General features: G+C 49.5%; 1 protein-coding gene across 1 annotated transcript in view; it reads left to right on the top strand.

The window, feature by feature from the left end:
* The first annotated feature begins 308 nt into the window (after positions 1–308).
* Positions 309–25,887, top strand: part of PRICKLE2 (prickle planar cell polarity protein 2) — a 334,763-nt gene continuing 309,184 nt past the window's right edge. The window contains exons 1-2 of the mRNA XM_081284129.1: positions 309–491; positions 1,203–1,288. Of these exons, the coding sequence (XP_081140255.1) occupies positions 450–491; positions 1,203–1,288 (128 nt within the window). The 5' untranslated portion in view covers positions 309–449. The remainder of the gene's footprint in view (positions 492–1,202; positions 1,289–25,887) is intronic.

The raw sequence follows: 25,887 nt of genomic DNA, 5'->3' as shown, positions 1-25,887 counted from the left end.
CACCCGCCACCCCGGCTACATCAGCAAGGGGCCGTGAAGGGGTCCCCGCCCCGAACTTCGGGGACAGGGTGAGGGAAGGATCTTGCGGAGCGGGATCAGGTGACCCACCAGAGCTCAGCCCTGGGTAGCTGGACCTCGGGGCCCAGGAGGCTGGGAAAGGGAGAGCGCGGGCGCAGCGCGGGCGGGGACGGGGACCGGGCGGGGCGGGGCGAGCCAGGGGGCGTGGCCGCAGACGGGGCGGGGTCTCCTGAGGGGGCGGGGCTGCGGGCGGGGCGGGGCGGGGAGGCGGTGGCCGGGAGGAGGGAGGCGTGCGCTCGAGCGCCAGCCGGGGCTGCGCGGAGACAGCAGCCGGTGGCCGCCGAGGGGGTCCGACCAGGCGACCCGCCCTCCCCGCCGCGGCACAGACGGACGGATCGACGGACGGCGCTGCGTGCCGGAGACGCCCGGCCATGTTCAGCCGCAGCTCGCGGAAAAGACTGTCCAGCCGCTCGGTGAGTGTCCCCCACCCACCCGCCGGGTACCTGCAGTCGCCACTGGCGCCCGTGCCCAGCCCCCTCCGCCCCTCGGTCGCGCACCTGTGGCCCCAGGTAACCAGTTGGGGCGCCCATGAGCTCACCGGGGAGCGCGCGAGGGGCCAAGTCCCGACCACCGCCAGCCGGGCCACAGTGCCACCAGGAACCATGGCCCCAAGTGTCCCAGTTTGGGGCGCCCAGGGAAAGCAGATCGGAAGCCACAGCACCATGCAGCGTCCAGCGTGTGGAGCTCCAGCCTGGAGCTTGCACTTTGGGGCTGCCTTTGGGGGTGTCCTTTGCTACCCATTTCCCAGGAGCAGCAGCCTGGACCTCAGCAGGCACCCGAGAGTCCCTTTTCGGGCACGCTCTGGGGGAACCGAAGGATCTTGCTTTTGTTTCTTAGAAACCTTGACCAATGTGTCTGGGGGGAGACAAAGCCCCAGCCAAAGCCATTTCTTAGTGCTTTGATACTGGAGACAGCCCACCTGGGTCTGCAGCCTTGTCTTAGGCAGAGGCCACACTTGGGGCACTGGCAGCCCCCCAACCCAGGCCCCCACATAGCAGAGGAACCCTGACTCGGATCCCAGGAGGTGGGGTGGAAGAGGCAGGCCATCCTATCTGGGGCACAGTGGGGTTTTGGAGGAAGCCCTCATCTTCACACGTGGCCTGTGTTATCTTTTTGTTTTGAAGTTGACCGGACTGGGGCGGATAGAGAGAGGCCAGCCATGTAACGCCTGCGGTGACCAGTGTCCTGGGTTCGCCTTGCATAAATGGAGGTAGGACTCTTTAAAACCTGCACAACACTGCAGGGAGAAAAGTAAATAAAATTCTCCCCTTTTCAATCTGACTTGTAAGTCACATGGAAAGAATGCAAAGTCTGTGCCTTTAAAAGCCGGGCTACATCTGCTACAAATATTCAAGGTGGAAGTGGTGGCCAGACATGGGAGGACGCAGGAGAGCCCGGTTCAGGCTGCATTTCCCTGATGGGAGAGCTTGAGAGGCTTGGCACCACCCTGTGCCTAGGTAACTAGGCCCCAAACAACTCAACCGGGGCCTGGTAGCGTCACCAAGTGCCACAGCGCAGCAGTGTGGAGCACTGCCTGGACTGGCTGGTGTTTTCAATTTAGTCCCTGTAACTCTGGGTCCCGACCACAAATCCACCACTGCCCGCCTGTGCTGTGTCAACCGTCTTCAGTGGCCAGATGTTTCTTATTAATGTGCCTTGAATGTTGACTTCCAGGCAGAGTCAGCCTGGAGCGGAATGGTTTTGTTTGGGAGTCAGGGATCTGAGTGTCCTTCCAGTGCATCTGGCTGCTGGGGCACTGCTTGGGAAAAAGTTGGGGTGCAGGCAAACTGGCTGTCCGTTTGGCGATGGAAAGAGAAGAGGTCAATTCTCTTCGATGGCTTCATTCAAAGGAAGGAGACAGTGAGCACAGACTGCTGCCTGTAGCATTCTGTCTGGATGTGTGCGCCTTTCCTACTGTCCTACGCTGCTGGCAAGAGCGCTGCTGTTTCTGGGTGCCAGGGAGGAAAGTCTACTTGGGTTTTCTTCCTGGGTCTCGTGGGTCAAGTGTGCCCGGCACCCAAATCTACGGAAACCCGCCGTCGATTTCTTCAGAAATTAAATGCTTTTGTTCCAGCTTGGATGGGTCTGGCAGCTCTTCTGCCTTTGTCTCAGGGCACTGAGCGCAACCCTGATGCTCTGGAGCATTTAATAACTCCTGTGTCACAGTCCAGCCAGGCGACCTTATAAATATGTAATTGGCAGACGTTGGTGTCCATCAATAGTGCCAATGCTGTAGCCGCAGTAGGTGGGCTCCTGTGTGGGCTGTGCTGGGCTCCTGTGTGATCACAGGTCATACATGGGACTGGGTGTAGAAGGCTTATTTTACAAACCCAATGTAAGAAGACTGATGGTTTCCCTTTTTATTTTTTTTTTTCTTTTTGGGTACCAGGGATTGACCTCAGGGGCACTTGGCCACTGAGCCCCATCCCCAGCTCTATTTTGTGTTTTATTTAGAGACAGGGTCTCACTGAGTTGCTTAGGGCCTCGCTATGGCAGAGGCTGGCTTTGAACTTGGGATCCTCCTGCCTCAGCCTCCGGAGCCACTGGGGTTACAGGATTGTGCCACTGCGCCTGGCTCTATTGCCTCCTTTTTGATCCATTTGCTTTCTAAAGGGGATGAGGCAGGGCAGGGTAGGTGGGTTCCAACTTCTCTTTTCTCCCCTACCTGCCTGTGGCTCAGCTCCCACCAGAGGCCTGTGGGTAGTGTGGGGGTGTAGCTTGGTGCCTGTCCTCCCCTCCTGCTTGACCTCTGACCCCTGGTTAGTCACTAACACTCCCAGTTTCTCAGTGTCCCTAGCTGTTCAGTGGGAAGAACAAGGGCACTTCCCTTACACACTTATTGCAGGGATGAGGGGAGATGTTGTCAACGTTGCCTACTCTCAGGTATGCAGGAAATATTCACTCATTTTGTTAACTATTTTGAGCTTCCTCTCAGCTGTTGCTCAGGAGGACTTATAGGGTCTTTGAGGATGCTAGGTATCTGGGGTCCCTTGAGACCTCATGACCACAGCTTCTTGGAGGATTTTAAGCCTCAGATTGACCCCAGGGGTGCTTAACCACTGAGCCCCATCCCCAGCCCTTTTTGTGTGTTATTTAGACACGGGGTCTTGCTAAGTTGCTTAGGGCCTCTAAGTTGCTGAGGCTGGCTTTGAACTTGTGATGAGAATTTTAAGACATTTAACCCAACTCATTTTGCGATGGGAAGACAGTGCTTGATTTTCAGCCGACTCTGGAGCTTTTCCTTTGGAGAGAGACCCTCTCATTGGGGTGGGAAGGATTTTCATGTTGAAGCCATTTCCCTGCTAGCAGCAGAAGGGCTTCGCTTTGACCCATGAAGAGGGTTTTTCATAGCATTTCCACCCATTGCTGGAAAGGAAGCCGCTCCTCCTTTTCCCCCACGGGTGTACTGTTGGGTGACCTTTTGTGTGACACCACAATTTTCTTTTTGGCAGTTTGAAATCCATGTTACCCTCCTCTGCCTTGGGAGACCATGAACCCCCTGGAGGGAGGGTTGGGCCCCAGTAGGCCTGATAGAGACCTAACAGGAAGGCTGCCTTGGCTCTGACCCCAGGAGAGTAGAGCTCCTCTTACCCCAAGTCTCAAGGAACCAACTGAGCGTGGAGGGGCATGCTTCTAATCCCGGGGAATCTGGAGGCTGAGGCAGGAGGATCGTGAGTTCAAAGCCCGCCTCAGCGACTTAGCGAGGCCCTAAGCAACTCAGTGAGCCCCTGTCTCTAAATAAAATATGCAAAGATCTGAGGATGTGGCTCAGTGGGTAAGCACCCCTGGGTTCAATCTCTGGTACCAAATACATAAATAAATAAATACTGAGGAACCCTGAGACTGCCATGCATCGTCCTGGACCACTGTGGCATCCTCTGAACTGGCCTCTTTGCTTCCACTCTGGTCCCCTCCAGTCATTGTCCACATAACCAGGCAGCTCTTAAAAAACAGCCCGCAGAACTGTGTTACTGCCTCACAGCAGGAAGAGCCTCGGGAGGAAGCCTGCTGTAAACAGACTTGTTTCCCTTTGGCCTGGTGGAGAGACCTGGGGCTTTGAAGTGCAGACAGAGCAGGCCCAGCCTCTGCTCTGGCTTTGATTAGCTGTGTGACCTTGGACACATGGCTTTGGCTCCCTGAGTTTCATTTTGCTTGCTTGTCACACTGGGATCTGTGCACTGGACAAATATTTGAGTGCTTGCTTGGTACCAGGTGTTCCACTGATGCTGGGGATTCAGCAAAGAACAAAACAGATGGGATCCAGGACCCCATTCCACAAGCAGTGACACTTTAGATAAGGCCATCAGGAAAGGACCCTCTCAGGAGGTGATTTTTTTGAGCAGAGACCTAAATGAAGCCAAGCCCATGCTGATTCATGCAGGTGCAGGGGCAGGTAGCATCCTCGATTTGTCTTAGGGGGCCCTTTTAAAAATGCGTCGTCTCAGTTGAGTGCAGTGGCAAACCCCTGTAATCCCAACGGCTGGGGAGGCTGAGGCAGGAGGATTGCAAATTCAAAGCCAGCCTCAACAATGGTGAGGTGCTAAGCAACTCAGTGAGACCCTGGCTCTAAATAAACTATAAAAAAGGGCTGGGGATGTGGCTCAGTGGTAGAGTGCTTTCCTAGCACGTGTAAGGCACTGGGTTCAATCTTCAGTGCCATATAAAAAATAAATAAATAAAATAAAGGTATTTTGTTCATCTATAATTAAAAAAAAATTTTTTTTTAATGTATGGGCTTTGGCCTTGACCCAGACCCACTGAACCAGAATCTGAGCTGGAACAAGAGCCCTGGCTGATTCAGGTGCCCCTGAAGATGGAGAGGCACCAGGTCAAAGCACTGTGGATGGCAGACAGCTTTCCCCACCTTGGGTCTTCCTTGGGGGGAGTAAAGATGCCCCCGTTCTTGTTCAAATCTGTTCTATTTTATGGGGATTTTTCCTGGGTGACCCTAATCTCTGTGTCTTCATTGTGATGCATACCTTTAGGTGGCAAATTTGGGAATTTTTAGAAATTCTAAAAACAAAACTGATAGAGGGTTTGTGTGTCTTGGAGAGCAGATGGCTGGTCTTTCCCCTCCACTGATGTAAGGTAAGGCAGCTGGAGAGCAAACCTGGCCTCTGCTCTCTACAGGTGGCCCAGCCTGGAAGAAGCATCACCTCCCTGTCACCTAGGGGAAGCCCCAGGTTGCCAGGCTGCAGAAGAATGTCCATTAACAGGAAGAGGATGGCAGCGCCATGGACTGTGGCTGGAACCAAGTCATTAAAAACTGGGCACTTGGTGTATCTGCTACAAGAGGCCTCTCCAAGGGGGGGCAGTGGGCTTGCTTATTTGCAACCAGTTTGAGAAGGGAGAGAAAAAGAGCCATTTTTACAGTGTAGAATTGCTCCATGCGTGTCCAAAACTGAAGAAATTATAGTAATAATAGTACTTAAGTGATATTGGCAATCAAAGCCGGCGCCATGGGGCATGCCTATAATCCCAGCGGCTCAGGAGGCTGAGGCAGGAGGATCGTGAGTTCAAAGCCAGCCTCAGCAACTCAGGGAGGCCCTAAGCAACTCAATGAGACCTTGTCTCTAGATAAAATATAAAAAGAGCTGGGGATGTGGCTCAGTGGTTAAACATCCCTGGGGTTCAATCCTCGTACCAAAAAAAACCCCCAAAAAAACATTGGCAATCAATCACTGGGAGGATTTATCCCATGAAGGTGTCATGTCCCCCTGTTTAACACACATTTTCTTTTAATCCTCACCAAACCCTGTGAGATCTAAGTGATTATTTTCCTGTTAATGAAACTGAGGCTCTTGATTCTTAAGAAACGTAGCCAGGGTCACCAGGCTGGGGCAGTGATTCAATTCCAGAACCTAGGCTTATTTCCTGTGGCTGGACGTTTCTTGTGACTTAGGCGGTGGTCACAAACCAGAGGCTCCCACGTCACATCCACTCTGCAGATGGGTGTTGTTTGGTCTGTAGAACATATTAAGTAAGAGAGTTGTGTTTTGTTTTGTTTTGTTTTTTTTGTACCAGGGATTGAACTCAGGGGCACTGGACCACTGAGCCCCATCCCCAGCCCTTTTTAATAGTTTATTTGGAGACAGAGTCTCACTGAGTTGCTTAGGGCCTCAGTCCGTTGCTGAGGCTGGCTTTGAACTTAGCTAAGAGAGCTTTTTCTAATATTCAGATTTTTAACTTTCTTTGTGAGGTTCAGCTCAGTGAGAGAGCACTTTTCCAGCATGCACAAGGCCCCAGGATCCATCCCCAGTACCATTAAAACACAGCCACCACCAGAGATGTCACATCTGGCCAGTGGTCCTGCATCTCCAATAACTGGCAGGACGTGAGTGGTCTCCCTTTAGATGGGTGTTTTGTGGACTCACCCCTGTCTCCCAGTGTGCCAGTTAGTTCAAGGACTTGTTTGAATATTCCGGTCCCTTCCCAGGTACTAGAAGTCACTGGGGTTTGCAAATCCTGAAGGAGCATTCTTGTTTTTGCAAAAAATTATTATGAAATTCAAATTTCAGCGCTCACAAATAAAGCGTAGCTGAGCAGGTGCAGGTCCGAATGCTGAGCCTCCGCAGTGGGATCTTTCGTGGACCGCAGAGCAAGGTAGCTGCGGCCGAGGGTCCCGTGCGCACCCCCACGACTCTTGAGTGTCCGGCTCCTTCCAGGCAGTGGGTGACCCCTGCTCTGTCCTGATGGACGAATATGCACGGCGCTCTTTACGTTTAAGAATAAAAGTAGCCTGAGGATAAAGTGGCCTGGAGTCGGGGTGGAGGCAAAGTCCCACCTGGAGAGGGGTGGTAAGATCAAAGGCCACCGAGAACCCTGGACAGACCAAAGCCCTTCCTAAAGGGCATGTGGCCATGAGGCTAGCGACACCACATCAATGAATCTCCAGTGGCTTCTAAGCCCCTTGTAATCCCCTTAATGTCTCCACTTGCTGATGACTGTAGATTGGCTGGAGCATCAGAAAGCGGGCAGTCAGTGGTCCCCGGCAGCCCTGGCTGGGCGCAGCTGACCTGGGAAGCCAAGCGGGGCTGGCTCCAGCCGGGGGCGGGGCTGGCCCCTGAGGTCTGCTTGATTGGCGCGGTTTGTCTCTGGACCAGGCCCTTCCAGGCGCGTGCTTTGGCCGCGAATCCGTTGCTCCAGTAGCAGCGCTGGGGCTGGGGCTGGGGCTGGGCCAGCCAAGCCTGCGCCTGCAAAGCAGTGTCCCTCCCCGGTTGCCCTGGCGATTCTGGGGATTGATGACGGGCCCGCAATTTGGGGGGTGACGCAGTCCTGGTTTCCTGCAGAGGATTGCAAATTGGATTAGAAGTGGGTTCCCGCTGATGATTTTGCTCTGGAAGGAAAAACACTCTCAGCCCATGATGGGTAGGCCAACAAGGAAAGTGTGTGTATGAGAGACAGACAGACAGACACAGTTGGTTTTTGGAACCTTCCAGCCAGGGAAGATGCTTAGCAGCTAAGGCTGCTGGTTGGTCCACCTATTTGAACATGTCTGAGAGAAGGTGAGGTCCCTTGTTGTGTTTTGTTTTTTATTGGTTCTAGGGATTGGACCCAGGGAAGCTCTACCACTGAGCCATTTCCCAGCCCTTTTTACTTTGAATCAGAGTCTCAATAAGTTGCTAAGGCTAGCCTCAAACTTGCTCCTCCTGCCTCAGCCTCCCGAGTTGCTGGGAGTACAGGCGTGCGCACCACAGTATTTGGCAGAAGCTGAAGTATCTTGATAGGGGTTTTCTCTTGGAAAACAAAATCAACTCAGTCTGAGATATCTGTATTATTATCTCTGATTTTGCAATAGCTGTTACTGTTGTTACAGATAGTAAAATCACACGCACATATAAAGCATACCTTTCATAAAAGAGAAAACCCTTCTTAATTGCACCTTTGAGGTCTGGAGTTAGCAAACTGTAGCTAGTGGGACAAAATCAGAATGGCTTTTATCTTTTTTTTTTTTAAGAGAGAGAGAGAGAGAATTTTAATATTTATTTATTTATTTTTTTAGTTTTCGGCGGACACAACATCTTTGTTTGTATGTGGTGCTGAGGATCGAACCCGGGCCGCCCGCATGCCAGGCGAGCGAGCTACTGCTTGAGCCCCAGCCCCGGCTTTTATCTTTTTATTTGGTTTTGTGTTTTTATTTTATTTAGTACTGGGGATGGAACCCAGAGGTGTTCTACCCCTTTGCTCCACCCCCAGCCTCTCTATTTCTTCCTTTTTTTTTTTTTCTTCTTGGTAGCCGAAATTGTGCCCCAGGGTCACTTCACCACTGAGCCACATCCCCAGCCCTTTTTGTTTATTTTTTTAGTTTTGAGACAGGGTCTTGCTAAGTTGCCCAGGCTGGCTCGAACTTGATGATCCTTCTGCCTCAGCCTCCAGTGTCTCTGGGATTCCAGGAATGCACCACCACATCCAGCTTATATTTTTCCATATTGGGGGGGGGGGAGTAAAAAAAAAAAAAGAACATTTTGTAGCACATGAAATTTCATTTTTAAAGTCCATGAATAAAGTTTTATTGGAACACAGCCACACCCATTCATTTAGTGGCATCTTGGGCTGCGTTTGCAATGACCAAGTTGCTTAGTTAAAACTAACTTGCAGCTGGAAAAACTAAGTATTTACTTCCTGACAGGGTTTTGAATCAGTTTGCTGACCCTGAAGCTAGAACGATATAGTGTGTACAGATTGGCATTTATTTCCTCTGATTCATTGAAATTAGTATTTATTAACATGACAGAAAATAAGCATTCCTTGGATTGTCTTACCTCATTTTCTCTTTTCATGAAACCTAGGAATACTTTCTGGACATCTTTCCCTATCAGTCTATAAAAGTCTAATACCTTTATTAGCTTTTAGAATCCATTACATGGATTTTTTATAGAGCTAAAAATTTCTCTGTCGACGGCCACGTTGACGGGATCTGCTGTTTGTGTGCTGTAGCAACCACTTTTCTTGGGCTAAAACATGCCTGTGTTTATTTCCCCAATTATGTTTCTGTGGCATAATTGGAATCTCCAGGTCAGAGGATATGAACATTTACTATTTTAAGAGCTCTTTGTCAAATTGTCCTCCAAAGAAATGGTGCCAAATTCCACCCTCAGTCCTTCAAAAGTATGAGTGTATTTGTGTGCTCTCTGGGCAGCACCGTTAAAACATCTCCGCTCTTATAGCAAGCTGGTAATTAATCCTTGTTTAATCACCCCCAGTGACAACTTGTGCCTGATGAATAGTGAGGAGTCATGGCCGCATGGAGATCAGCCATCTTTTTTTTGGGGGGGTACTAGGATTTGAACCTACGGGTGCTCTATCACTGAGCGACATCTCCAACCCGTTTTATTTATTTTTATTTTTTATTTTTTGGGTATCGGGATTGAACTCTGGGACACCTGACCACTGAGCCACATCCCCAGCCCTATTTTGTATTTTTATTTAGAGACAGGGCCTCGCTAAGTTGCCGAGGCTGGCTTTGAATTTGCAGTCCTCCTGCCCCAGTCTCACAAACTGTTGGGATTACAGGCATGCAAAATCGTGCCTGGCCTGTTTATATTTTAATTGAGACGGGGTCTCACTAAGTTGTCGAGGCTGGCCTCCAACTTGCCATCCTCCTGCCCCAGCCTCTCGAATGGCTGGGATTACAGGTGTGCACCCTGTGCCCAGCCGTCAGTCTCATTTTTTCCCCCGAGAAATACATTTCTTTGTATTAAATCCTGAAAGTAATACCTACATTTTGTTGAGAGGTGATCATTCATCCTAATGCCTCCATAGTTTGAGGGTAGTGGGAGGAAGGAAGACCTAATGAAAATGCTGGGTATTTTTTGTTTGTTTTTTTTTTTTGGTTCAAGAAGGCTCAAAGGTTATCCTTCACCCCTGCCATTAATGAGGGCCCTGAGGGCTCTCCCTGTGGAGTGAGGGAGCATTCCCTGGCGGGAATGGATTCCTAGAGTTCTGGCCTTTTGAGGTCAGAGGGACTCTACCTGCCTATATATGGAGTATCCTGGGGGACGATCTCTGGGGAGAAATGTGTTTCTAGCCAGTGTTAGAAAAATCGCTTTGAAGCTTTTAAGAGCTTATGTGGGGCATGACGCTGAGTGGCCAAAGGGCCGGATTGTTGGGATACAGACTTGGTTCTGCTTCTTACTGGCTGACTGTCACAGGGCCCATGACTTAACCTCTCTGAGCCTTGTTTTACTCCTCAGTCCAATGGGGATGCCGTTACTTGTCTGCTGCGGTGGTTTTGAGGATGAAGTGGGATGATGCCTGCGTCCTTCTGTACACTGCAAGTGGCCTGGCTTGACGGTGCTCTGGTTTCAGAAGGTTCAGTGGAAACAGGGATGAATGAGGGGTAAGAAGATGCTCATTTAGGACCCTAGAAATGGTAGATCCTGTGACAGATAAAAAGCCACTTCTGCACTGTGAGCGGAAGCCCTTCCTTGGTTAAATGGCAGTGACAATTCTTGGCTCATGGACTGAGCTCTGAAGAGAGGAGATATTTTACTGCATATCTGTAGCAGATTTTATGCCTTTTTTTGGCAAAAATGTGGGATGCAACTATTATGTGAATTTTTTTTTTTTTTTTGGTACTGGGGATTGTATTTTGTTTAGAGACGGGGTCTCACTGAGTTGCTTAGGGCCTTGATAAATTGCTGAGGCTGGCCTCAAACTTGCGATCCTACTGCCTCAGCCTCCCGAGCCGCTGGGATTACAGGCATGCACCACCGTGCCTGGTGCTGCTATTAACCTTTTAAACGGAGAGACAACAGACTTGTACCAGGCGACGATGATGCAGTGCAAGGTTATAAACCAAGTTTTGGACTGAAAGGAATCAGGGGCAGCAATTATGCAATAAAATACAGTAGAGTTGCCCTCTGCCCTCACGTGGGGCATCTGTTTCTGAGGGAATGAGACTTTCTGATGGAGTAGTATACATGGCATGTCACGTCCTCACCTAGGGCCACAGAGACTTCAGGTGAAACAGAGTCGGTGGAATTGGCCTCTCACCGTCTGTTTGGCTGAGGACAGAGGAGGATCATAAAGATAGTCTGCTAACGGTAAGAGGAGGATCACTTCCGACTCCAGCCCTGGTGTATCCTACCAGCTGGATCTTGAAAACTCAAGTCCAAGATGAGAATCCACGTCATTGACATGGGATCGACTCTACGTATCGTGCCTCCCTCTAGCCCACCTAGAACATGTGAGTTCTTGTGAGTGTGCACCCAGCTACACTTCTCCATTGACCCCAACATAAGTCTTCAAGCCCAAGTTTTCTCTCTCCTGAGGCAAGAGAAACAAGGGTCTTTCTACAGTGTGTGAACGTGAGGTCACATTCTGGCAACTCCTGAGGCTAGATCTGGCCTGCGTGTGGATTTTCTTAGCTTTGCACAGGATTGAAATGTTCGGTTGGTTGTGAACATCTGAGTACGTGTCCAAGTGCATATTTGGGCTGCCTCTGGGAAACTGAAAATATCTAGTAACTGTGTTCTTACGTTTCTTCTTTGCTTTTAGATGAAATACGTGTGTTCAACTTTTCCACAGTCCTCACTGTTCTCTATAGTCCTACCCCGGGCCTGCCTTGCTCATTGACATTATTTGTTGTTTTGAAAGCAACTAGTGAGTGAATAATGTATATGCCTGGAAGGATGATGTGAGTGGCAGATGGGTCCCTGCTGGGCAGGGACCGCTGTGCAGGGCAGGTCGCTAAGCAGCAGAATCCTCCCTGTCTGGGAGATGGTGTGAGGAAGCCGCTAACACTACTGCATCCCTGCATCCCTACTCTGTGCCTGACTTCCTGCATGCTCCAACTACTTCCTGTTATATTGAAAACAGTCTTCTGTGGCATGTCTTTTATTTTCTACTTTTTAAATATAAGAAAATTAGGAACCATCGTTCACACAAGTAGCAGGTGGTGGAGTAAGAATTGGAACCCAGATCTTTGGGGCTCAAGATGGCTTGTCCTGGGCTAGGGCTGGGGCTCAGTGGCAGAGTGTTTGCCTGGCATGTGGGAGGCCCTGGGTTCGATCCCCAGCACCACATAAAAATAAATAAATAAAATAAAGGTATTGTGTCCATCTACAGCTAAGAAAAAAAAAATGATGTTAGATCTTTAACCAAAGGAAGGTGTTTAGTTCTGGCAAATTGAGTCTCTGAGTCTAAAGGTAAAACTGTGCATTGGGGGACACCATCTTGTGTTCTCAGGGGCCTGGGGGGTGGGATCTGATGAGTGTCTGCTGTGGACATAAGTCCTTGGGTGAGCTGATTTTTCTGGGGGCTGCAGTCTTCCAGGTGAGACTCCTGTCAAAGCAGCCGGGGTGACATTGAGGTGTCTGGCAGGTGCCACCTTGGGAGAAGTGGACCCAAGCCCAACAGGATTTCCTGTTCTGGGGGGGTCGCTCCTGGTTTTCTAATCAGATCTCCCTCTGTTCCAGGGAAGCCCCCTTCAGCCGGCGAATATCCCTGGGGTTCCGTTGGGGGCATCAGGACATCTTATAAATGCCATTTGCATCATGTTTTCTAGAAGAAATCACCAAAGGGATCGGCCGAGGGAGGGAGTTCCCGAAGCCCCTCTGCAGCCAGCTAGAATCAACGTGCATCAAGATGAACGAGGTGGCCCTCGGCCAGCCGGTGGCCCTGTGCTTTGGAACCTGGGCTTCCCGCCACTTGGGCGATCTGGGTGTCAAGGTGACCAAACAGACGCCAGCACATTTGCCTGTGGAAGGCATTTAATGAGCGCCCTTATTGGATTTTATGTTTGGTAAACTACTTGGTGATGCAGAAGCTGCTGTTTACGGTTCTTAAAAACAGGCTCGATTATGTGTGCGTAGAACACCCACCACAGACGTCCCCACTTGCAGGGCGGAGAGATTAGGCCTCCAGGGGACTTATTAAGAGAAGGCAGGGGCTCTCTTTCTTCAGCGACTCTAAAACTACTCCAATGAGATGATTTCTCTGAGTCTTTTGTTCTCCCACCAGGCACCCAGGGGTGCCCCTTGTCATTTACATCCTTGATGGCTGGGCCTTTGGCACCTCTCCAGTGACTTATTGAATCGTTGGGAAATCGCAGTGACAGGTTCCTTTGATCCTGTGAAGCCCCACATTTGGAGACAGTAGGTTACCAGGGAATGTCAGCTTCCCCTTGGACCTCGACCCTTTGTAGCCACAGGGAAGGGCACATCAGTATGTTCCTTGGGTTCTAGGCGTAGAACAACTACTGGATGTGTCCAACTGTTAGGGATTTAGGGTCATGGAAAAAATTATTTTCTCAATCCTGGTGCTAACAGAATTTTTAAGGCATGCTCATTTCTGATTTTAAATCAGTTTTGATCAAGTTGTTGGATCATAAGTATACATACAGTGAAAAAAATCAGCAAAGTTAAGTGATTAGGAAATAAGATGACTACTTCTAGTGTTCAGATGTGATTTCTTATTTCTTGTTACTAGGGATTGAACCCAGGGGCTCTTAACCTCTGAGCCACATCCCAGACCTTGTTCTTTAATATCTATTTTATTATGAGACAGGGTCTCGCTGAGTTGCTTAGCACCTTGCTTTTGCTGAGGCTGGCTTTGAACTTAAGATCCTCCTGCCTCAGCCTCCTGAGCCACTGGGGTTACAGGCATGGGTCACTGTGCCCAGCAAGGTGTGATTTCTTTCTAGTCTTTGCTTTCCATATAGTTTCACATAGATGCCTTAGGTTTTTGGAGCTGCTATAACAAATTACTAGCAATTGAGTGACTTTTTCAAAAAAGAACAGGAACTTATCTATTTCTGGAGGTTAAAAGTCCGAACTCAAGGTGTCTTCAAGCTCCCCTGGAGGCCCTGAGGCCCAGCCTGCCTCCGAGCTTCTAGTGGCTGCTGGTAGCCCTTGGTGTCTCTGGCTGGTGGATCTCAGCCTCCCGTCACATGACATTCACCCCAGGCTCTTGTCTTCCTCTGTACAGTCTTGGCATTAGACTTAGGCCACCCCTAGCCCAGGATGATCTTTCTCAAGAGCCTTCATAACATCTCCAAGACCTTTTTTCCAAACAAGATCACATTTAGAGGGTCCAGGGAGATCACCCTTTTTCGGGAGGAGGGAATACATCTTTCCTTCCAGCATGTTTTGGGAGGATGGGACACTATATTCAACCCACAGTAGCAATGATGATAATAAAATATACACAGTTTGTTCCTTAAGTGTTGTGCCCAATAATGGCTTTCCAGATGTGCTACTCGTAAGACTGCGGTGACACAGGATGGCTGGGCCTGCACTTGGAGGCAGCTTTTTGAGGAATGCATTTAACTTGATTATTCCTCCCTCTCTGTCTTTGTTGTACTCAGATTTATCCCAGGGTTGTCTAATCACTAAACCACATCCCTGGCCTCCTTTATTTTCTATTTTGAGATAGGGTCTCATTGAATTGCTTAGGGCCTATGTTGCTGAGGCTGGCCTCCAACCTGTGATCCTCTGGCGTCAGCCTGCCACCTTGTCCGGCTCTCTTACATTCTTAATTGTTTCCTTAGACTTGCCCATGGATATAAGCAAGATAGACATTTGTAATAGTGTGGTGGAACAGACCACAAGAAAGCAATTATACAACCCCAACACCTACAACCTTAAAAAACTAACTCCTGAGTCTTGAGACCTGCACCCATGAACTGCAGCCACGTGTATGTGTCTCTTCTTGTCACTGTGACTTGGGGGTGTGCCCCTGGCCTTCAGGGGGGCTGGGGCTGGGGTATTAAGGTGTAGTCTGTGAGGTAGCCCTGTCTAGTGCTTTTGGAGCCTCTGACCTAGGGAGCAGTGGAGGAGGTCTGGAGAGCGTGGAGGCCTTGGGAAGGTGCACTGTGCTTCTCAGGCTTGGAAACCCGCTCCCCTTCTCTGGACCTCAGTTTCCCTCTCTGGAAGTTGAGAGAGATTGTAGAGTCTGGAAGGGGCACACCCACCTTTGTAAACACTAGGCCATAGCGTGGCTGGGCATGGCTGTGGGAGTAGCCAACAGAGGGCGTTTTGTGGAAAAGAAATTCAAGAGAACAGAAGTTCTTCATTCAGTCCCCTTGTAAGCAACCAAAAATCTCCACGGGCATGGTGACGCACACCTGTCATCCCAGTGGCTCAGGAGGCTGAGGCAGGAGGATGGCCAGTTCAAAACCAGCCTCCGCAACTCAGCGAGGCCCTAAGCAACTCAGTGAGACCCTGTCTCTAAGTACAAAACAGGGCTGGGGATATGGCTCAGTGGTCCAGTGCCTCTGAGTTCAATCTCCAGTATTAAAAAAAATATGTGTAAAGATTTAAGATTACATAATGACTTGACAAAATTTTTCAGCCCTTATTTCTCATAAGGCTTGCTATTTAAATAAATTCTAGTCAGAGGGATAAGTGAAGGTGCTGTGCACAACTCCTGGAAAGTAAGTGCTTTTCAAGGGAAGGAATGTGCCTACCTTTCCCTGCTTCCTCTCCATTGGAATGTGGATGTGATAGCTGGAGCTCAGGCAGCTACATTCAACAGTGAGTTGGAAGCCTGGTATGGAGGAAAACAAAGAGAGGCAGTGTCCAGGTCTCTGATGGTCATAGAGATGCTGTGGTAGCCTGAACTGCATAACTCCAGGCTGTGCTATATTTATGAGGGAGAGAAATGACTTTCCGTCTTATTAAAGACACTGTTATTTGGGGATTTCAATTGAATTTCATACCAGTTGCATTTAAAAAAAATTAACTGACCAACTATAGATGTTGATTATGTTTAATAAACGTTCTCTTATACCAGGTACTGCCTTCAGGTCAAGAATTAAATTAAGTTATTTCAACAGAATGCTAGAACTTTCTTTTCCAACAACATGACATACATTATGTTCTCCATGGTGGAGACTCCAGAATCATTCTTTTAGATTTTTTTTTTTTTTTTGTACTGGGAATTGAACCCAAGGGCACTTAACCACTGAGCCACATACCCTCTAAAGAGACAGGGTCTCACTACGTAGCTTACAGCCTTGCTAAGTTGCTGAGACTGACTTTGAACCTGTGGTCCTCCTGCCTCAGCCTCCCCAGCTGCTGGAATCATAGGCCTGTGCCCCTGCACCCTACTTCTTTCAGGTTTTGAAGTGCAGGCGAAGGACACGTGTTCCCTTTTGAGCTGGGATGACTTCATCTGAAACCTTGACTTTCCATAGGGTAGTTGGACCCCCCCACACACACACAGGAATCCCCGCCCCCCAACAGGAATCCAGCTGCTCTGCAAACTTGCACCTTTATCTACGGAGGAATAATCAGGGACACTTCAGGAATGTCACCCTAGGAAGCTCACGTGCTGTTGGGGAGTGCATTTCACACTGCTTGTAGCCTTAAAGGGTGCAGGTAAAGGCAGGCGGTCAGTTCCCTTGGTGGCCCCTGCGTGTTTCCACCAGACTGGGCAGGCATCACGTTGGCAGACAAAGGTGCAGAAATAGGTGGCCTAAGCCCTGGTAGCCTGTAAACGAAATTCGCCATCCAAAGGTTTCCCTGGCTTTAAAGACTGTTTTGATTTTGTACCTGGGATGGAACCTGGGGGTGCCTAACCCCTGAGCCCCATCCCAGCCCTTTTCATGTTTTATTTAGAGACAGGGTCTCGCGGAGTTGCTCAGGGTCCCCCTAAGTGGCTTTGAACCTGTGATCCTCCTGCCTCAGCCTCCTGAGCCGCTGGGACTGGAGGCATGGGCCACCGCGCCTGGAGGCGAGAGTCCCCACTTTGTATTCACCCTTGAGCCAGGTGGAGACCCCAGGTTCCAGGTGCCCTGGGGGTGCTCCTTCTCCCCCACCCCACCCCCACCTGGCTCTAAGGGGTGAGCGCTGACTCCCTGAGCGCCCACCCCCCCTGCTCCCCAGCACCCAGCACTCTCCCACTCCTGCCCTCCCCAGCACCGACCCCCACCAGCACCCCCAGCCTCTTCTCCCACCTTGTCCCTCCACCCTTTTCGCCACCTGCAGGGGGAGGCAGCTCTGCCCTGCTCAGTGCAGGGCGCTGGCCGAGCATGGAGAGGCCCTGGGTCCGGTCCTCAGCACCACTAAAAATAAAATGAAAGAAAAAAAAAAGCAGCAGCTCTTATGAAATATTGAGCAGATACAAAATACAAAAGTATCCATTAAATATGTATAAGCAGGAGTCACACCGTGGGCGCCCCCAGCCTGCCACCTGCCTTTAGGAAATGGAGCCTTGTAATTATCTGTTCCCTCTCCATCCTCTCCCCCCTCCCAGGTACCTCTCTCTCTCTCTCTCTTCCTGAAGTATTGCCCACTGTGTGTCTTTTGGTGGGTCTGCATGTGTTGTTTTGGGGACTCTGGTGCCAGAGCTTCTCCGGAGCGTGCCAGGCATGCAGTGTGTGCCCACGGGTTTCCTAGGTGAGGGCGCATTGCCTTACAAAGGGCTGGGGCAGCTTGTGCTCCCACCAGCGGGTGACCTGCCGTTTGCCTCTCATTCTTGTCTATGTTTATTTTTTATTTTTTTGGCACCAGGGATTGAACCCAGGAGTGCTTAACCCCTGAGCCCCCTCCCCAGCCACTTTAAATATTTTACTTAGAGACAGGGTCTCACTGAGTTCCTTAAGGCCTCACTAAGTGGCTGAGGCTGGCTTTGAACTCATGATCCTCCTGCCTCAGCCTCCACGCCTGGGATTACAGGCGTGGGCCACCGCACTTACTGTCTGTGTTTAATTCCGTCACGTCTCTGCAGCCCTTGGCAGGTGTGATTTTTCTCTTCCTGGAGTGTCCTTTCTCCGTCCACCTGGGGATGTCTGTTTCTAGCTGTGGCTTCTCTGTCTCATCGTCTACCGCTCAGTTTGATCGTCTCCTTCTCAGAACGCTTCTCTGATCCTGTCTCCTCTCTGACTCTGTCTCCTCCCTGCCCTAAGACAGTGACCTCTGGGAGGACTGAGTCCTGGGACCCAGCACTGTGCCTGGCCCGTGGTGGGTGCTGGAGTCTTGGTTGGTGAAGGGACTGAGTGGCTGGGAGTGCTGTCCATCCGGATGTCCTCTGGTGCAGGGACATGAAACAGGACCAGAGAAAGTTCAGGGAGACTCACCCTGCGGCTGCCTCCGACTTCAAGGCAAGTTCCATGACAAAGTTACCACCCGAGGCTTCTTGGGAGAAGCGTGGATGTTCGCCTCGGGTGGGACAGGATATTTCTTTTTTCTTCATTTTTTATTGGTTCCTATTATTCATTAGGATTCCTTTTGACCTAATTGGAAATGCGTGGAATATAATTTGCTCCACTTCAGGCCGCAGTGCTGACTTTGACCCTCTTCACAACGGGATGTCTCTAAGCCGGATGCTAAGAGTCGTCTCTAGATGAAATAAATGAGCAAACAGGTTCTAAATAAGCAGGAGTCGTTTCTCTAGTTGTCTTCAAAGAAAGGAGGAGCAGGGACGCCTCTGAGGTGCAGAATTAACCCAGATTCCTTTCGGACTGGAGGGAGATGGAGACCCAGTGCAGTTTTGATTTGCGTTTCTCTAACTGCTTGAGAAGTCGAACACTTTTTCCAATATCTGATCATTCATGTTTTTCTTCTGTGAAGTGCTTGTTCAGTTCCTTTGCCCGTTAATTGATTGGGTTATTGTGTGTGTGTGTGTGTGTGTGTGTGTGTGTGCGCGTGTGTGCGGTTTTTGAGTTCTTTATATGTCCTGGAGATTAATGCTCTATCTCAGGTGCAGGTAGCAGAGACTTTTCTCCCATTCTTCATGCTTTTGATAGTTTCCTGTGAAGAAGCTTCTTAGTTGGATACTCCAGTCAGGATGGCAATCATCAAGAATACAAGCAACAGTAAGTGTTGGCGAGGATGTGGGGAAAAGGCACTCAGACATTGTGGTGGGACTGCAAGTTGGTGCAACAAACCTGGATAGCAGTATGGAGATTCCTCAGAAAACTGGGAATGGATCCACCATTGGACCCAGCTATCGCTCTCTTTAGTCTATACCTAAAGGACTTATAATCAGCACACTACAGTGATGCAGTCACATCAACGGTTTTAGCAGCTCAATTCACAATGGCTAAGTTATGGAACCAACCTAGGTGCCCTTCAACAGATGAATGGATAAAGGAAATATGGTACATACACATAATGGAATATTACTCAGCCTTAAAGAAGAATGACTTTATGACTTTTGCTAGTAAATGGATGGAACTGGAGACTATCTTGCTAAGTGAAATAAGCCAGTCCCAAAAAACCAAAGCTGGAATTTTCTCTGCAGATACGCAGATGCTAACACATAACTAGAGGCAAGGGGAGGGAAGAATAGAGGTTCATTGGGTTAGACAAATGGGAATGAAGGGAAGGGGGGGATGGGAAAAGGAAAGACAGTGGAGTGACGCTGTATCGTGTACAACCACAAGCCTGGGATCCCTTATTAGAATAAGACACACTTTGTGTTTGTATAAATATGTCAACATATACTCTAGTGTCATGTATAACTAAAAAGAACAAATAAAAGAAAAAGCATTAACCCATGTTCCCACCAGCAATGCAAAAATAAAAAATTAAGTGGCTCTTGCTGGAGGCCGGAACCTAGAAGTAAGGCCTCCTGGCCTGTGTCCTGGAGACTCATCGCTTTTTACTGCTCCAACACACGGAGCCTTTCTTAATTGCACTCCTTCTGCGAAGGGGCTGTGCTTATTCTTAAACATTCTTACGAATTCTCACAAATCTTACTCCTTGTTTCAATTCAATCTTGGTCACTTAAGATATAACATGGGACAATGAAATTGGTGTCACTGGAAGCAGACTGAAAGGGCAGATGACTTGGAAGTTTTGTTAAAAATGAACCAAGAAAGGGCTGGGGATATAGTTCAGTTGGTAGAGCACTTGCCTCACATGCACAAGCCCTGGGTTCAATCCCCAGCACCAGCCAAAAAAAAAAAAAAGAAGAAGCAAGAACATGGCCCATACCTGTAATTCCAGCAGCTTGGGTGGCTGAGGCAGGAGGATCAAAGCCAGCCTCTGCAACTTAGCAAGGCCCTAAGTAACTCAGTGCAAAACAGGGCTGGGGATGAGGCTCCGTGGTCCAGTGCCCCTGGGTTCAATCCTGGTACCAAAAGAAAAGGGTCGTGTGCATGTCTCTTTGGCTTGTGGGTTCGTCCCTCCTGTACACTGACTTGTACACACAGGCCCCTCTGGGCTCCCTCCCTCTGACTCACTGCGTGCTCCCCCGTGCTCCTCCTAGGCAGCGTTCATAAGAGAGGAAAGCTACCCAGGAGTGGCCAGGACCCACCAGGGTCACTGTAGGAAAATGCCATGTGCCCCTTGGGAAGGGACCGGGCTTGGCAGCATGTATAGAGCAGTTCTTCCCAGAGCCCACATTTCTGTGTCCCCTCCACTCCTTTTGCCACATCTGAGGACCTTCCCTGTCACCAAGAGACAGTTTTGTGCTGTGGGTCTACTTGCAACTTGAGCCACGGGAAGAGCAAGGCTGTGTCAGGGGGCAGGATGGAACCCGAGGGTGGAGGCCAGGAATCCTGGGGTAGAGGCTAGAAGGGCAGAGGCCAAGGTTGATGGTGCGGGGAAGAGGGGGCCGTGTTTGAGGCTTGGAATTTGGATTGGGGTGTGGGTACCCAGAGGGTTATGATGGAGGTCCTTCCAAGGGCTATGCAAACGTGGACGTTCTTTGTAAACATGTGTTGAAGTGTAACGTGTGGATGAAAGTTCACCAACGAGAACTTGAACTCTTTCCCTCCCTAAGCTGAACCCTCAGGACTGAGATCTAGAGACACACGACCAGACTGGGACACTCAGTGCCACCCCCATGGTATGTGTGCCACATGCTCCAAAGAAGAGACCAGATGGGCACGATCACCCTGGGGGGGGGGGGTCTTGCTCCTTGTCCTGAGTCACAAGGTCTGGGAACAGGTTGTGACATAAGGAAGGGTTTAATAGCTCTTGGCTCACTTGGCTCAGGGACAGTAGACCACAATACACCAGCGTTACCCACAAGGCAAAGCCGGGGACACACACGGCCCTACAGAAGGGAAAGACTGTGCTGTGCACGTCACACACGGTCCTCGCAACAGCCTTATGTGGTGGGCTCCATTTTTTTTTTTTTTTTAGGTGGTGCTGGGGATTGAACCCAGGGCCTTGGGCATGTGAGGCAAGCGCTCTACCAACTGATTCTCAGCTTCAGGTCATGGCTCAGCATAATTTTTTTTTTTTTTTTTTTGGTACCAGGGATTGAACTCAGGGGCACTAGATCACTGAGCCCCATCCCCAGCCCCATTTTGTATTTTATTTAGAGACAGGGTCTCATGGGCCTTACTTTTGCTGAGGCTGGCTTTGACCTCGTGATCCTCCTGCCTCAGCCTCCCAAGTCGCTGGGATTACAGGCTTGCACCACTGCGCCCTGCCTTGGCTCAGCTCTTGATGCTGATAAATGCTAGAACCCACATTTGGATTCAGGCCCCAGCTGGTCTGAAAAGATGGGACAGGTGGCTTGATTTCCCCCACCTGTACTGCTTCACCTGAATGTGAAAACAAGGATACCATCCACAAAGTAATTGTGATGGGGTCCAACCCACGAGGAATTCTGTCTGGTTTATGAAGGGTTTTTTTTTTTTTTTTTTAGGATTAAATGAGAATAGTATATTAATGTTTCAAAAAGTATCTGGCACATATTGAATTCTTCCACAAATGCTAATTACCATACTTGACAAATAGATGTATTTAATAAATGTTAACTTTTGTTGTTGTGAAGCCCAGAAGGCTTGGAGGTCTGTGTTCAATCTCGTTACTGAGCTTGTGCCTTTAATGTTATCTGGTAATGGCTATTCCTTGGGGCTAGAACGATTTTGTGGGAAGGGCTTTTTAATGAGAATGCTCTGGAAAGACAGAGCCTCTTCTTATCCATTGACTCTTTCACTGCATGATTAGTTCACTTTCTTTTTTCTTTTTCTTTTTTGGTACCAGGGATTGAACTCAGGAACACTCCACCACTGAGCCCCACCCCCAGCCCTATTTTGTATTTTATTTAGAGACAGGGTCTCACTGAGTTGCTTAGGGCCTCACTAAATTGCTGAGGCTGGCCTCCAACTTGCAATCCTCCTGCCTCAGCTTCCCAAGCATCTGGGATTACAGGTGTGCTCCACCACGCCCAGCCAATTACTTCACTTTTAATTTTTGTTTTCTGCCATGGTGGATACGGATTCTGTGAAAAGAGTGCTGCCTCTTTTGTTTCTTCAAGAGTGCACATTTTTTTCCCCTTGTCCTTGTGTTCACATCTGTCCACGCTCTTTAAAAATGAAAAGAAAAAGAAAAAAAAAGGCATTTGAGAAAATCATTTTAACATCACCCGCTTAAAAAGGAAAGGAAAAAATTCACAGATATCCAATTTAGAATATTATGAAAGATGAGCTCTGAAAAATGAAATGTATTCGCCTGACAATTTTAAAGGCATATTACCTTGACTTGAACCGAAAGAACAGCAGTGATTCTTAATTAGGCTTTTTTTTTTTTTTTTTTTTTAATCTAAACTCCCGAAGTTTCCAGGCTTGGTAAAGGTCAAAACAGTTTCTGAAAAAAAAGCAACCCAAGCTTTATAATCGTATTCCCGTCTTATTTCTTTTTCTCAGGAGCCAACCTTCTAAAAATAACCTTGTGTTGTTTGGGAGCTTCCTCAGTCTGGCCTAGGATAAATGTTTTTTTTTTTTAAAGATGTTATCAGGGCATTTGGTTTCCAGTGATAATTTCCAAGCCTTGAGAAGAATTCCCCTTAGCAAAATCTTGTGAGGTCGGTCAGGGCAAATGTTGAACATCCTGGCAACTTATCTCTCTGTTTGTTTAGCATTTCTGAGCTTTTGAAGCTGCCCATAAATAATCATGAAGTTATCACAGAGGAGATCAGCTAAGATGGACTGACGTTATTCCCAGATGCCTGTGTGGTAGCAGAAAGCTGAGGGTCTTTCCAAAGGGGGCACTGGGGTCTGCATGGCCCAATGCTTCTCCTCATTGTCTACTAAGCTGCATGCATCTTGGTCATCTTGGTGTGCCATCCTCCTGGGCCCTTTAGAAGGCTTCTGTGGTTTTCTTGATACTGGGGATTGAACCAGGGGTGCTGACCCACAGACACATCCCCAACCTTTTAATTTTTTTTAAATTTTTTTATTTTTAGAGGGTCTTGCTAAGTTGCTTACGGCCTCGCTAAATTTCTGAGGCTGGCATCGGAACTTGCCATCCTCCTGCCTTGGTCTCCCAAGTTGCTGGGGTGACTGGTGTGCACCCTGCACCTGGCAAGACTTTTGAATTTTTATTTCGTCCTGGTGGGGTGCAGTATGAATTAAGAGGGAAAAACTGCCTTGTAAAACTACAGAGTTGATTGGCTAGTTATGGGAATGCTTCTAAGTAAGAGGGGATGGGATTTAGACCCCTGCAAAATCGTCCACTCCACATGATCCTACCTGAGTGCCACCATCAAGTGCCCACAGGATTCAGGATAGCAATATCTGTCGGACTCACTGGGCTGGCCGTTTGTCCCCTCTGCCTGCTTTGTTTTGACCACAGAGGCCAGATGTCATAAAACATGGCGGTCACATTGTTCTTTATTCAAGGGCCCGGCTGGGGCACCACGTCAGCTCCAGAAACTGATGGTCCTGGAGCTCTCGGCAGAGGGGAGAGTGTCCAGAAGGCCTTTGTCAAGACCTGCCCCCCCCCCCCGACCCTCTGAGTGCCCTCATGGCCTGACCAGGGCAGGGTGGGGCTTGGGTCTGAGCCACTTCCGAGTCCTGCTGCCACAGCACACAACAGACCAAGGTGGTTGAGGGGAGAGTCTTGCTTTTTCTCTGCTGAACTAAAACACCCAACCAGCACAGTTGTACAGGAGGAAAAGTTTATCTGGGGACTCACGGTTTCCGAGGTCCCAGTCCACAGACAGCAGGCTCCATCCCTCGGGGCTCCAGGGGAGGCAGGACATCATGGAGGAAGAGTGTGGTGGAGGGAAGCAGCTCACATGGTGATCAGGAAGCAGAGAGACTCCACTCTCCAGAGACAAATAGAGACCCCAAAGCCACGCCCCCCGTGCCCCCTCCTCCAGCCACACCCACCTGCCTCCAGCCACCACCCAGTTAATCCCATCAGGGGTCCATTCACTGGTTGGGTTAAGGCTCTCACAGCCCAGTCATGTCTCCTCTGGACCTTCTTGCACCGTATTACACGTGAGCTTTTGGGGGAAACCTCACATCCACACCAGAACAGTATCTGGGTCCATTTTTGGAATGGTTCATAAAGAATACAGAAAACAGTGCCACCAGCTGTGTGACAGCAGGCAAGTGACTGAACCTCTCTGTGACTCAGTTTCCATCCCTGTGAAATGGATATAATTGTGCCAGCTCAGAAGATTCTAGGTGAAGATCAAATGCAATAACAAATGTGAAGCACTTAGGCCCCTTCTTGACTTGTAAATACTCAACATATGGTTTACAATTGACTCGGGGCGGCCATGATCCATTTGAAAGAAGACTGTCCAATAAAGAGGAGAGCCACCAGGCACAGTGGCAATGCCTATAATCCCAGCTGCTGGGGAGGCTGAAGCAGGAGGATCACAAGTTCAAAGTCAGCCTCAGCAACTCAGTGAGGTCCTAAGCAACTCAGTGAGACCCTGTCTCTAAATAAAATGTAAAAAAGGGCTGGGGATGGGGCTCAGTGGTCTAGTGCCCCTGAGTTCAATCCCTAGTCCCCCCCCCCACAAAAGAGTGAGAGCAGAGCCATTAGAGGGGCGATACTCACATGTTTTGCATACAGGTGGTGCTCAATACATATTTGCTGACTGTTAACTCATGAAGGCCTTCATCCCTTTGGCCCTAGAGTCTTGCACACAGAATCCTGATGTGGAACTCAAGATGGCAAAGAATCCAGTTCAACAGTGACATTTCCATCTCCCAGGAAGGTGGGGTAGTCATGAGACCCCATCCTGGCCAATGGGATCAACACAGACGTCACAAGTCCATCTTGCAGGAAAGGAAGATCAGTTCATGGAAACAGTGCTCTCCTTTCCCCTGCCTGCCTCAGACAAGGGGGTTGTGCAGGGTGGGGGTGGGGATGGAAGAGGCTGCCGCCTGTCCCCTTCAGGACAGGGGAGGGGGTGCTGAGGAGGGATGGTAAGTGAGGGAAGCATGGGTCCCAGAGGAGAGCCCGAGGTGACACAGCCCTCCTGCAGGTGGGAGCTCACCATGCTGGTCACACACACACACACACACACACACACACACACACACACGAAAAGCATTCCTAGTTCATTTCCACTCTCTCTCATCCTGAGGAGAGAGGTCTGTGTCACTGGAGTCTGTGACTAGTGACTGGACTCTTCTCAGCGTGCAGTGTCTGCACCCTCCACTCACCATGCTGTTCCCCTGGCTTCAGCCACCCACCTACTCTGGGGTGCATGTGAGGTGTCCCCCAAAAGCTCACGTGTGAGACGGTGCAGGAAGGTCCAGAGGAGACATGACTGGGTGGTGAGAGCCTTAACCCAACCAGTGAATGAACCCCTGATGGATTAACTGGGTGGTGGCTGGAGGAGGTGGGTGTGGCTGGAGGAGGGGGCATTGGGGGCGTGGCTTTGGGGTCTCTATTTGTCTCTGGAGAGTGGAGTCTCTCTGCTTCCTGATCACCATGTGAGCTGCTTCCCTCCACCACACTCTTCCTCCATGATGTCCTGCCTCCCCTCCAGCCCTGAGGGATGGAGCCTGCTGTCTGTGGACTGAGACCTCGGAAACCCTGAGCCCTAAATAAACATTTTCTCCTTTACAATTGTGCTGGTTGGGCCTTTTAGTCACAGCAGGGAAATAGCTGACCAAAACACACATATACACACACACACACATACACACAGACATAC

This window comes from Spermophilus citellus (genome assembly GCF_964194105.1).
Source record: "Spermophilus citellus genome assembly, chromosome: 3".
Taxonomy (NCBI): domain Eukaryota; kingdom Metazoa; phylum Chordata; class Mammalia; order Rodentia; family Sciuridae; genus Spermophilus; species Spermophilus citellus.
This window is presented reverse-complemented; position numbering and strand designations above follow the sequence as displayed.